Source organism: Zootermopsis nevadensis, unplaced genomic scaffold, assembly GCF_977971745.1.
Source record: "Zootermopsis nevadensis isolate Lab colony 2312 unplaced genomic scaffold, Znev_1.0 Znev_ptg000031l, whole genome shotgun sequence".
Taxonomy (NCBI): Eukaryota; Metazoa; Arthropoda; class Insecta; order Blattodea; family Termopsidae; genus Zootermopsis; species Zootermopsis nevadensis.
Genome location: NW_028259163.1, coordinates 2,272,756 through 2,287,065, shown reverse-complemented (window position 1 = coordinate 2,287,065; position 14,310 = coordinate 2,272,756). Strand labels below are relative to the sequence as shown.

Genomic DNA, 14,310 nt, shown 5'->3' with positions numbered 1-14,310 from the left:
AGTCTTCCAAGATACAAAAATGAATCAAAGCTGGAATATTTTCTTTATAGATATCCGATTCAGACTCAAAAGCAGTATTTGTGGATCCAAATATTCAGGTGGTATATCCGTTTCCCATATTAAACCTTTTAATAAAATAATGTACGATACAGTATATTGCACACATACACACACTCGCACAGAGCATTCAGATTGTCACTCACCTAACTGCACTTCTCTTACCAATATCCATTCTTAAATAGTTTACTCGAATACAATAAAGAAAGAAAATACATTAGACCTTCTCCACTGTATGTCTGTATAAATGACGTACTAAAAATGCTCCCAGAGTTGTATGTTGACATATTTCAAAAATTCTTTTTACATTTCTTTGGGCGTTTGTTAATCATGTCACTAGGGGCCACTGGAAACTGGCAACTAATTGCCGAAAGCGCTCTTTGGTGTCTGGTACCATCCAGCACAAATAATTCAAACTCCTTGAGAGATAGAACATGATTGTAAAAAAAAGATTCAATAGTTCGGAGGTAATTATAAATTTATATCCCCTAGACGCACTTTCCGCAGAAAATTGTCGTGTTACAACCAGACAGGATTCAAAAGCAAGCATAAAACTGCCTCTGTTGCTACAGGCAACACTGGGGCGTGATAAAACGTCACACATTTTTAACGTTGGCACAAAATGGACGTGAGCTACAGACGCAAACTACTTTACCGCCTCAGAGACACACGCCATGTAGTACGTCAACAGACTAAAGAAGTCCCTGGTGCCAAGTTACGCACCACAATTTAAAACATATTAGGGCGTGAAAGCACAGCTTTACACACAATTAACGTCAGCACTAGGTGGAGGCGAGCGGTCAGGATGATGCCCTCGTCTCTTTATCCCTGAGGACAGAGTCCCCATACCCAACACAGCACGAGCCCCAGAGCTGGTCTCGACATGGCGGAAGAGACCATTCTCCGCCTCTGCCAGGAACTAAGCCCACAGCCTAGTCACTATTCTGACAGAACTACCCTGACTATTCTATATAAAACAATATCAAACCTTATTTCAGACAGATAAGTAGTTTTTCACTAAAGCTAAATAAAATAATTTCAGGTTTCCGTGACAGCCAAGATGTAATGCGTAGTCTCGCAGAAAGTGACCAACATCTCAGAGGTGCTTACTGCGCCCTGATGACGAAGGCAGTAAACATCTCTGAAACAGTGGTCAATATCTGTGTAAGAGCGCACAGTGCATCATCCTAGACGCCATCTTAAAAATGATTTTAAATACATTTTTATCCCTTTAGGAATAGTGGTAGTAGCAAAAGCAGCAGAAATTTATATTAAAATTTTTCACATCATTCTCTTATCGGTTGTAAACGTATTCTGCAAGGATTGATATGTACAAAATAGTATGAAACGTTAAATTCATCCACGCGAGAAGCTAGCCCAGCTAGCATAAACCGCGACATTTACTTCAATTTTATGACAAATTTATGCCAAGAAAAGAGGTCCCAATAACTACGACTAAAAATAATATATAATAAAAAAATAAATTTTCTAAACCGACTACTTCCTATACGATATGATATGGTAAATCTGTGTTTTCTTGCATAAAGCACTTCATCGCATTTCACATGTAGACAAAATATTTCCACAAATTCCTCGGCCGTAACGACCAATTAGCTTCATGATCCAAATTCCTCTGTGTCAGGTTCAATAGGCCTGAAGTGCACGGATCCTCTACCATCCATTTGGAGATAGTACTGCAACAGTAATTTAACACCATCACAACTAATTTATATTACGGAAGTACGTAACGTATGGAATACGTGCTGAGATAAAACAAATTAAATTGAATATGAGCCGTTAAACTATCTCTGTTTAAAAAAAAACCCACTTTGAAGCCAAAAAATTACAACTAACAGAATTATATTCTTTGCTTGTACCAAACAACTTTAGCTATGTCTGCGACGACTCTTCTGGCCGCAGGGGAATTTTGTTATTTATAAAAAAATTTAAGGTTTACGGTATACAAAGCATCTGACACTTATTTGGTACGTATCGCAATTACCTCGTGATGTTTCCACAGTGAACGTCTATGACTGACGGTGAAGAGTGTAATACCAACTTCTCGGCAATACTGATACATGCTGCCCTCTACATCTACACTCACGGCAGAGGTACACTCATCTAGAATCGCAAACTGCGGTTGGTGGTAGAATAACCGAGCCATCTGTAAAATAATAAAATGAGAAATTAATTAACGTCATTTTTAATTTTGTACCAATTGCACTTTTAAAGCCACAAATTATGAAAGTGACGAGGAACCTTTTCGCCACAAGCTCAATATTGTGCTCAGATCAAAAAGCTACGTCATAACACTGAAACTGATATTTTATTCATTAAATTCTATGTTATGTTTTCACATAAATATTACTAACCAAACAACTCAGTGGTGCTTCGTCTATCTTGAAAAGTAATTAGTATCTCGCTTGCCCAGAAATTATCAACTTCTCATGGAACCCAAAAGTTACTTACTGTGCTCACAAGAGCCCGCCACTTGACTTCGTCCAGCATCACCTCAATCCAGTTTACAATCTTACATTGTCTAAGATTCATGTTCACATCAGCCCACCATCTAAACTCATACATTACAAGTGATCTCTTTAACTAACTAACTAGAGGGCTTACCGAACCCGAAGGTTCATCACTGAATTAACCAAAACCCTCCACCGGACCCTGTCCTGGGCCAACAAAATCCAGTCTCCTTCAACTTTTATCTCCGATAGATCCCGCCTGAGATTATCCTCCCATCTACGTCTAGGTCTCCCCAGTGGTCTCTTCCCCGCAGGCTTCCCAACCAATACCCGGTGCACAGCTCTTGTCCCATCCATGTGCGCTACATGCCCCGCCTATCTAATTCTTCTCGACTTAATCACCCTGACAATATTGAGGGAGGAAACTAAAATTTTGTACGCATTTCTTACGCACATCATACATGGTATACATCACATTATCCTTGATTTAGTAACTCAGACAATATAAGGTGAAAAGTAAAAAAATTATAAGTTTATAGTTATATAAATGCATTTAGTATTAATATATGAATAACTAAACTTTCATGTATCAACAGTAATACAATTTATTGAAAGTACAAAATTTATAAAAATTTACTCCAACGGGTCAAGGAACCGTCTCTGCTTTTCACTCAAAAGAGTCCCACCACATAATCAAGTACCTGAGACAACAAATCTTGAATTCCTAAATGTATCGAGTTATAAAGAAATTACAACGTAACTCACAGCTATTCTCTGTTTCTCTCCACCAGACAGCACATCAATCCAATCTGCGATGGCATCCCAGCCGCCTTCCCGACACAACAGATACGACAACTTGACTCGCTCCAAGTGATCTGCGAGGTCATCATCCGTCTTGCCCCTACGTAGCATCTCATCATGCGTGTGAGGATAGATCACCTTGTACAAACACGGTACGAAATAGAATATTCGAGAAGAAAGACGCACGGCAGTAACTTTTAAATAAAAACATGATTAAAAAGTAAAGCCATCCTGTTACACGCCAATGTAGGCCCCTACTCATAATAAATCTCGGTACTAGAAGGTGAGCGGTCAGCAGCACGCCCATGCCGCGGTTTATCCCCAGGAAAGGACACTGGTACCCACTGGAGAGCCGCTCTGGACAGGATTAAGACACGTACTTATTACTGTCCACAGTTACACCTTTTTAAAGAACTTCCAGATGGACCTAAAACTTAGTACACATATAAAGGTCCACAAGTCGGTGCCCAGAAAAATAATAAATGTGAGGAAAGTTGTACGCTTCAAACCCCAGGTCACAGTAAATACTTTAGACGCTGTTTTAATTTTAACATCTTCCAAATTAGGTCCATAACAATTGATTAAATCCATAATCAGCTGCGCGAGCATGTAAGTAGTTTCCAATAATTCCGAGACCGCGTACGCATCATCAGTCTCTTACTAATCGTAAATCCCCGATGATGGAGACAGACATCGTCTTTGAAAGACTGAAGACCAACTCCGGTTTCATACGGCTGATTACTGACAAATTAATTTACTAATTATTCAATCAACGGTAAATCAACCGATCAATTATATCCTTTAATCAAACAGCTTTAAAAGTGAGTAATGTTCTAAGCCAGATTAACATTTTAACCATCAAAATTTCTGTGTCTCTACTGTACAAAGTTTTAATCCTTCAGTTTCTACGTTTTATGTCACCAGAACGGAATATCTGTTACCTGATCACGCAACGTTCCCAGTGTCATGTATGGTCTCTGCGGAATGTAGAAAAGCTTTCCTCTTGGTGGCTTTGTAAGTGTGCCGCCAAATAGCGGCCACAGCTAACAAAAGAAATATGAACATTAGAACAGAACGGTAAATGTTCCACAAATCACAGAAAATTAAAGCTGTAATATGGAGCTGCCTGATGGACTTTGACCGGCAAATGTTAACAGCTCCCAGAAAGATGCTTAGAATTTTTTAAAGCCATATTAAACACACCATAAACCTGTCTTTCTTTATAAAAATTTGGAAAAAATAGTGTGATAATGGATTCAAAATACATAATAAATGGTGAGAATTTGTAATCCTAAACTAACCTCACCTCTCCCAGCACCCTAAAAAGTGAACTCTTTCCACATCCGTTGGGACCACAAACCAATACGTTGATTCCTGAGCGGACCTCAAAGTCCAGTTCGTTCACCAAAATATCTCCGTTGGGCGTCACAAGTGGAACCTTATCGAAACGAATTACGTTGTCCTGGAAGATAATCCTTCCTGATCCTGGAATTAAGGGCACAGGAGGCGGCATTCTGCTATCTGTAAGCAATGAAGTAAATATTTTAAGTCGTCTACTATGAATTCACGTGTTCGTATATCACAACATAAGCCTCAAGAGTTCTGAGAAAAAGCCTTCTTAAAAATAAACTGAAGAGAAAATGAAAAATAATAACATGGAAATGTTAACCTTCAAAACAAGTGAATCTGAACGTAAATTCGATCCGCAAAAATTTTTATAGTAGTCATTCTTGTCCACAGGTTTTCTTGCGGGCGCAGTTCAATGCATAACTGTGGCTTTCCGGTGAGAGAGGCGTCGATACTGATTGGACAGAATGCTGGGTGAACCCCAGAGCTGGTCTGGGTGTTCAGGCTATACGAAAATCATCTGCCCCTGGCAGGGCTTGAACACCGATCATCCATCAAAGTGATTATTGATATAATTACAGATATGAATGCTTATATTTGCTCCTACAGTCAGAATTATTCTCCATTTCTACCAATATGGGGCAGTAGCATGCAGCAATCCAAAATGAAACACACACTTAGTACAAAAGATAAAAAAAGTTGATAACAACCCTACAATACAGTATTTAACGCCAATGTGTCAATTTCCTTACTAGCCAGTCCATCATGTGCGTTGCTGCCCACAACTGATGTAACGGAGCCTGGATTTCCAACCATCGTCCGGATATAATTCCCCTGGTTGACGTCTTTTAGGACCTTTATTAGGTCTGTGACGCGGGCAGTGAAGCCGGCGAGTCGCGTCATCTCTCTGCCGGACAGAACGAGCCGTCCAATCGCCTCTGCCAGTTTCACCATCATTCGACCAAACTCGTAATAATGCTGCGACAAAACGCGTACTTTAAAATTATGACAGAAGCCTGCAGTGACTTCTACTCCTTAAGCTGTGTTTTTTTGTCTGTTCAAGATTACACGACACGGACCTTGAAAGTACTTTCCTTGGGCAACTACAAACTTTTGCCATAATCTGCACAATAACTTCAAAAATCGCTCGACATCACATTCCAGAATTCTCTTCAAAACAGCCACAACATAAACCAATACTTCCTCATAAACAACCATTCTACCAAACTACATGACGCTACAACCCAGAAGACAGTCATCGTAATACTCACTGCTGCAAACACCTCATATCTGATAAACAATACATAAAAGACACGGGGGGGGGGGGGGGGGGGAGAATTTTGGTTCAAAAGGTGTATAGGTTACATAATAGTGAAAAATACAGGAGGTGTTGCCATAAGACAAACCAGCCTGCAGAAAATATCAACAAATGATGATAACGGTGGTCGTGATTATTACATCTGCCATTACTATTATCATCATCACCTCTCCAACCATCATACCTTATCAGAAATCATTCAACTAGTCTGTCATACACTAAAATCAAAATTCTGTAAGCTTTTTTTCATCTTTCTTCAACTGATCGCACCGATATTTTGCCAATAATACAAAAAAAGAACAGCTCCCCCATTACGAAATCTTCTTCAGCTCTTCTCAGCGCAATGTACATGAAAACCTCAATCCAAATATTCAGGATATGACAAAAAATTTGCGGAGAGTTAAAACTCACCCTGAATCTTTCTTCTTTCCCACATCCTGACAAAAGCGGGTGTACTGCATCAAAGAAGGGGATACTCACTGCATAGAAACCGACCACGGTTGCAACATCTGAAAAGCACGGGACACGTCACATTAAATTAGGTACGTAAGAACAGTCCTGGTGGTTGAAGCCAAAACTACTACCATCAACGACTTACATTTTGCAACCACGTTATCCAAAATTCCCATCACAATACGGAATTCCAGGAACTTTCTTAGGTGACTGGTCTGTAAATAAATTATTAGTAACGTCATTCTCATGATACACGGTTATAAGAATACACACACAGAGATTATTTTAAATCATACGATAATATTTATTTCAGCAAGGAGCATCACCACTGAGTTATAATTTGAAACACGCCTTGTAGCCGTACAGGAGGGTCCGTTAATGGTATTTAAAAGGCCACGTCATTATACAAACCAGCTTTTCAAATGATGCTAGAAGGGTTAACTTTTCTCGCTGGTTTCCATGGTAGAAGGCAACTTCTTCAGAATTTGTTATGAGACGAGAATTGATGTAACGAAATTCTCCTTCTAACTTCTGTTCGGTAACCGTCATCCGTGCAATTGGTCGACGCAGGTACGTCAAGAACCACCCTGCGATCATGAGGTACACGATCAGCAGAGATGGCGTCTGCGGGCAAACAGATTTGATATGAAGTCGTCTGAATATATTATATGACAAACAACAACATTATTGAGATTATTTTGACACCAATTAACTTTCACATTTTGCTTATCATATTCCTAGTTAATTCCTTTAAGAGAACTGTAAGACAGCTGTGCTCTGTGGTACAGAGATTTTAATTTGCTGTCTCATTTTAGGTAAGTGAGACATCGGCCCTAATTAATCTGATCTTTTCAGAAATATGAAATCATTATGGAATCTGAAGATTCAACATCAAATATGTAAAACGTAACTTCCAGCTTTTATATTACAAACTTTTCTTTACATAATAAGGAGCAATAATCAACAATAACGACAGATACATTTTTAAAACCCAAACCAAAACATGAACATGGCCGTGGGATCAAGAAGTTATCACTCCTGAACCGTATTCACAGGGTTTCAGATTCAAATCTCAGCCCAGAGACCAGCTGTCCTGACCGAAGTCTTTTACGGCCTCCTCACTTCCTCCAGGAAAGTGTTCGGGTAGTACGCTGAATTAGGCCATGACCACTTCCTTCCATATCCTTTTCAATTAATTAATCATCCTATCCTTTAAAGCCACACAGTCTAGGCTACTGAATGTTGTTAGAACAAACCACGAGTAATAACCGACAGAATATTAAATTTACTGCACACACGTCTTATTTATAATAAATACGCGATTAAATGTTGGGGCTAAAACAGCAGCCAAGGCTCAAATTGAGCTGGATATCAAGACAGAGCTTGGAAAAACTTGATACCTACTTAGCAGAGAAACGGCAAACGACCCAGACTTGTTTTGAATCCGTTCGACCATTTTATTTGGAAATCATTCCCACTTTTGTTATTAATCACAGCATTTTTTTGGATGTACGATATACGCAAACTCACCTTTCCTCCCAATTGTGTGGTAAGCCTATACACATATATGACAATGTCAAGGAGTGGTTTGCTGATGTTCGAGTATAAGTCTGTCACAGTATCGCAAAACTTGTCGACGTCTGTCGTAAGCAGCTGATCTGCATTTGCTATACGGTTGTCCAAATTGCTCATCTTGTAATATGTAAAGCCCCTGTCGAAACGTAAAACAACAAATTAATTTATTATTCATAGAAAGAATTTCTGGTAACATCTTCTACTTAAATGTCGATCTCCTCGTTTCAACCTTCTTAAACTATTGACGTTACGACAACAGAATGTCATGGTGAGATAACTGTTACATGCACGCTGGAAAAAATAGCACATAAAACTTGTGGAGATGCAAAAGAAGGTGTACACGGACGAGAACACGTATGTTCCAGATATAACTAGTGTTGGGACTTCAAATTTTGAAGTATCTTAGAATGCAGTCACGTTACTTACTTGAGATATTGGTCATACAGGTACCGAGTCAATCTTGTCCTGAATCGAAGTTTCACTTCTCCGATACTGTACTGAAAGTAGCATTGAAGAATAACAATATTAAACGCCACACACATCCCTAATATAAAGCTTTCCCAGAATATGTATAATAGCAAAGTTAGATTAAAATCTGGTGCAAAAATAGTATCAAGCAACTATGAAACGTAAGCGCCTCCTTATCGTAAACTCGGTTGTACGGAGAGAAATACAGATACACATTTTCAAGTAAATAAGTTAAAGAAATCGAGTTTTGTTCGCTGTCCACGACATTATTAATTTCTTTCTGCAGCGCTCGACTAAGGAATAAGTAGCCGATGTGACAAGCTGTATTAAGTAATGCGGCATGCGCACACAGTTCATAAAACTACCACAAACATATGTAATGAAAATAAACTTACTTTTAATAAATTATTCACCAAAGACATCTGAAAACAAAATAGATAAAGATGAAACTAAAAATCCTCAACAAATATTCTTATAAAATGCATATTAAACCCTCACAGGCTTCTTAAATTGTGCCCTCTTGTGCGTATGGCCACTTTCGAATGGCAGAAACACTAATGAAAAACAGACATGATGATGAAGTGACTGATATTTATGTTGATACGTTAGCCGAACTGTAAATCTATGAATTAAAATTCATCTTGCGTAACTGATTTTTTTTATACAACCTCATTTTCCATACATACTAAAAACTGTAATACACAAATCGTTATCACAATATTTTAAAGCAAAAAAACTTCAATCAGACTCTGAATTACACTGAGCCACTATTCGTCTACATCAGATATTTTTTTACAATATTAAGTAACTTACCACAGGCATTGCAGATACAAAAACCAACATTTCTGACATGAACATTTTTCTATCTGTGTTCACAATTGCACTGGAAAAAAGAAAAACTTTGTTGCAGAAGACAAATATTTGCAGAGTACCGCTATAGATTACATGAGAGATATTTATTAAGAATAATCCTAAATGTTTATACCACTGTACATCCTGTATGACAATAAAATAATTACCATAAAAGTTAAATATTAAAGTGAAAAGTTAATATAAATAGCAAATCCATAAATGTGTTAAAGAAAATTAGGTACTTGTGGGTTATCGGGACACATCATTTTAAAAATAGGTTACGTTAGGTTAATGTGTGTGGATAAATGACATATACTTGAAAGTAATTATATTTTATTTCAATAAATGACAACTAACCTAACCCAACCTAACATAACCTAACCTAAACTAACCCAACCTAACCTAAACTAACCTAACCTAAAGTAACCTAACCCAACCCAACCCAACCTAACCTAATCTAACCTAACCTAAACTAAACTAACCTAATCTAACCTAACCTATTTTTAAAGCGACGTGTCCCGATAACCCACAAGTACCGAAAATTAAGTAATAGGCCCATGTGAACCTGTTTCAAATGGTAAGTTGGTAGCATTGTTAATAAAATGCAATGAAGTTGTAATAAACCGTCTTCATTCACAGCTTGACAGCCCAAGGTCGATAAGTGGGCCCCATTTTAAATGACTGAGAACCCCTGCAACAAAACTATAAACAAACTTACTTTTCTATGTAGGTACAAGTGCGAATAAACCATAGATCGCATAGAGAACGAGCTATGAGAGCTACAGCAACAAGAAACAAAAACCCAGTCTCTGATGACAATGGACCCGGGATCACGATCGAGAGAAGGTAACGCAACTGACCAAAGAAGACAGCATCCACGCGCGCTTTTGTTTTCTGTGGAGATTTCTGAAAAACCATATATTAAGTATCGTAAAACATGGTAGCTGTACACGGGTCATATTTATACAAAAATTATCTGCTTCTATCATTTTAACATCCTTCAGCGAAGTAATTATTAAAAACACACAAATATTCGTAATGCGTTGCCCTTAGAACCGAAATAACACGATGAGAACTGGGATTACACTGGTGACATCAGCTGATATGAATAAATCAATATGATACAATAGCTGGAGAAAGAAATCAACATTGACAGTAACCAGGGTGTTGATACGCGAGCTATTGTATAATTTCTTGGTATCATACTACGTCACGTTTGTTCAAGAGCAATAAAACAACTCCACTATTTACAGAACATCTGGGCAGACATTTCAGCTCATTATTCGGAAAAAAAAATAGAAAGATAAATGGTACGAATAACGCACCACACTAAGCACAAGTGTCGTGTATTATACGTAAATTTGAATTTCTGGTCAGTAGGTATATTAAAATACATGCATAAAAACTTCAGTATTCAGTAAATTTTTATTTTGGTCAACTATAAAACAAATTCAGAGTACTGTAGTATAAAATGCACAATTTTACTATTCCAATATATTTTAATTTATTAAAAATCATGCCAAAAAAAAAATGGGAACTGTTACACTCCTGTAACTTACGACTGTAGTGTTATTAATTTTGAACACAAAAAACAGAAGGGGGAAAATTTGAACTCCAGAGAGTAACAAACCATTCTGTTATTGTTAAAAACAATTCAAGTACAAGCGTCATCTTGCTAATAATAAATAAACAAGCCTAACCACCACACCATAAAGATATATATATGGAGTGCAGGTAAAACCTCGTCATTGGACAGAGGTTATTCCTCTCAGAAAATGTACGAGTGAATATGAAGCACTGGTGGGACGATACTGAAAAGAAAAACCCAAAAACGTGTCCCAGTGCCATTTTGTCCACCAAAAATTTCAAACCGACCGCCCTGGACATGAATCTAGGTCCCCCATGGTGAAAAGATGGTGATAATCACAAGAGCTATCGCTCAGCGTTACATGGAGGTCAATGTTTACTTTCATACTCCCAAGAAAGAACCTCCAACACATTAGATATGAAATAAACAGACACGTTCCCTGTATTATGTAATACATCTAAATGGACACAACTAATATAGCGTCACTAATAAAGTTAAAGAGTCTTCAAGGATAATTTCAAGAGAATGGCCAATAACTGTATATTATATGTGTGAAATTCATGTTTGGCTTCATTATTTGATGCTTCAGCATGACTCGGAAAATCTTGGCAGGAATTAATTCGTTTAAACGGTGAATTCATCCCTTGGGGATGTCGGTAGCTTAATAATTTACCAAAAGCAGTCATGATACAACGATGTCCTTTTCGATGATAGCCCTGATGATGGAGGCAGGAAACATCTCTGAAATGGTGGTAAACTTGTACCAGATTATATGGAGCAAAGAATGTTTTCTGAATTTCCAAATCAAATATCAAGTTCATTTTATACAAGAAAGAGCAAAGCTAAAAGTGTCAATTTTTTTTGGTCCCGCAGAGAATATATATTTTTAATAGTGGTAGCTTTATAAATGGATGAACATATCTCCCACTAAGCTTTCATGGAAAGGATTTCATTATAGACTGTTCCCAATTTTTGCATTGACTAGATAATTTGGTTTTTAAATTCTGTTATGTTCTTGGGTTTTCTGAAAAGTCACTAACATGTTAAAATTCAGGTTTTTCACATAAAGGGGCACTAAAATGTAAAGAAAATTATGAGATGAAAAATTACAGACATTTCTTTGCATCGAAGATGGCTGTCTTCTGGGTTGCTGCACCGTGTAGTCCCGTAGTTTACCAAAATTTCACTTAATGCCCTGATGACAGAGGCAGCAAGGACCTCTGAAAGTGGTACACTTCTACCTGACTTCACGGCACTACAACCCACAAGAAACACATCTTCATATTCATTGCCATGAAAATTTTGTATCCAAGACCATTATTTAAGTTGCAAATATTATGATTTCTTATAATTTAATGATAAATTTAAATAATGGGGGAGGGGGGAGAAAGTAACAAAGTAACTGAACTAAAAGAGAAAAGTAACTTACTTCACCAACTACATACTGGATTTCACTGTGTACAGGCTTTCTGAAAAATAAATAAATTTATGTGTAAGAAAGTAAAAATTAACAAATATTTATAGAACTACGAAAATATTAATCGGTTTCCACTCGTTATACCGAAGTAAATTTCTGCAGCCTACTGAAAACTTGAAAGGACCGACTACTCTTTACCAAGTACTGATAAAATTTCAGTAAAACCAATCCAAGTACAATGTTCCAATTTATTGTAAGATCCACAAACCTATTTCATTTCATTTGGAATAAGAAATAATTGTTCCAGTACTGAAGAGAATCAGTTATTACACCTACATGTAACAATGGTGATAAACCTGCAGTAATTACTGATGAATATCACTCTTATCAACTTTATACAAAAGCTATTATTCAATAAAGTTCAAATCCATAAGTAGATTAAATTACTGGGGCTCATCAGTGTGGACTCTTGACATAACAAATCAACTACTGATAAGATATGCATTCATCAAACACTTAAGAAAAAACAGAGAAGTGCATACAATATTTACAGAACTATAATTTTCCCTTTTTTCTTGTATGGGTGTGAAACTTGGTCTCTCACATTAAAGATAGACCTCAGGCTGTGGTTAATTGAAAACAAAGGGCTGAGAAGTATATTTGTATCTATAGGAGTGGAACAGGAGGTTAGAAAAAATCGTATGAGTAGCCTCATAAGATATATGCTTTTGACCAAACATTATTTGGGTGATAATCTCAAAGCAGGGTGAGACGAGACTGACATGTAGCAAGATTGGTAAAGATGACTTGCATGCAAAATGTTATTCTGCAAATCATAAGGGAACAAATCTCTTGCAGGAAACATGCACATATGCGAGAACATAATTAAAATAACTACACAGACATAACCTTACCTTATTATTTTATTCTGCTTTTTTCGCATACGAAGTAACCAATACAGAAAAGAAACTGACAGCGCTCCCGCGACATTTCTCTTCGTAACAAATTTACTTAACGTTGGTGCCATTGTTAAACTTGATTTACCTGTAACACTAACTTATTCTATCACAATACACCAACAATTCTACTAAAATAATTATCATTAATAACAAACACAAACTACTACAGCCAGCCACAACTTCACCACTAAAACTGACTACGTAACATTACTTTGCATTACGAAATTGCACTATGACCGTGATCAGGCACACCAACACCGAAACAAAGCAAAACACTGTACCCAACGGCCGAAAACAGATTTTAGAGTAGGATGTGTTCAATTGCCGTAGGTCTTTTATAAGCATAAGCTACGGATGTAGAACTTGTTTCTTTGCTTAAATCCTGTGGTCTGTTATACCACAATGTCCTTGAATTTCACAGTACATGTTATGTTTACATTTGAATGTCAGTTTTAATTACTGTTAAGCTAGTACAAGGTATTTTACACCTTGATTATTTAAGCGTGGATGTATGTAAACCTTAGAGTTGGTGACGAGGTAGTTTAAGGTTATGATAGTCTGCAGTATAACGTACAGGACGAGCCCAAATTTTGTAAGTTGTTCCTGGGCCCCCAGAAGCATGATAATGTGAATCACTATGCTAGTGCTTTATATTTGAAGGTCTCTTATGTTGCTGTTGATCCCAGAATGGACTTACGTCATGTTTAATGAAATTGTGTGTAATATTGATGTCTGGACTACAGATGAACAGAAATACAGAATGATCACTAACATTCTCAAAAACGAACCTTTATTTTGAAACTTACAGTTGCTAACTACATAACTTCAAAGTAATACAGTTAGATGCTGCCTTCTTACTGTGGAGTCCCAGGTTCAATACCATCAGATTTCAAAGTGTGATTCTTGGTGGATGAAGTAGCACTGTGGCAGGTTCTTCTATTTTTCAAATTTTCCCTTGCTAATGATCATTGCTCCATACTCATGTATCAATACCCCATGAGGTGTGC

At 37.3% G+C, this 14,310-nt stretch overlaps 1 protein-coding gene across 1 annotated transcript; it reads right to left on the bottom strand.

Annotated features, from left to right (window-relative positions):
* Window positions 1-106: 106 nt before the first annotated feature.
* Window positions 107-13,542, bottom strand: Abcd3 (ATP binding cassette subfamily D member Pmp70). Its single transcript, XM_022061128.2, has 16 exons — window positions 13,259-13,542; window positions 12,357-12,396; window positions 10,058-10,245; window positions 9,301-9,370; window positions 8,883-8,909; window positions 8,446-8,516; window positions 7,975-8,155; window positions 6,856-7,068; window positions 6,590-6,659; window positions 6,403-6,500; window positions 5,426-5,651; window positions 4,633-4,847; window positions 4,268-4,369; window positions 3,291-3,464; window positions 2,060-2,221; window positions 107-1,751 (listed from the first exon to the last, which is right to left on the bottom strand). The coding sequence occupies exons 1-16, from the start codon at window positions 13,369-13,371 to the stop codon at window positions 1,674-1,676; spliced, it is 2,028 nt and encodes a 675-aa protein (XP_021916820.1). The 5' UTR covers window positions 13,372-13,542; the 3' UTR covers window positions 107-1,673.
* Between the last annotated feature and the right edge of the window lie 768 nt (window positions 13,543-14,310).

Bases quoted from the DNA above. Each gene is read 5' to 3' on its own strand.
- Abcd3 (XM_022061128.2), bottom strand. From the start codon at position 13,371: ATGGCACCAACGTTAAGTAAATTTGTTACGAAGAGAAATGTCGCGGGA. The intron at 7,069-7,974 runs GTGAGTTTGCGT...GTTTGCCCGCAG, and splicing joins CCACACAATTGGGAGGAAAG to ACGCCATCTCTGCTGATCGT. The intron at 4,848-5,425 runs GTAAGGAAATTG...CATTGCTTACAG, and splicing joins CGCACATGATGGACTGGCTA to ATAGCAGAATGCCGCCTCCT.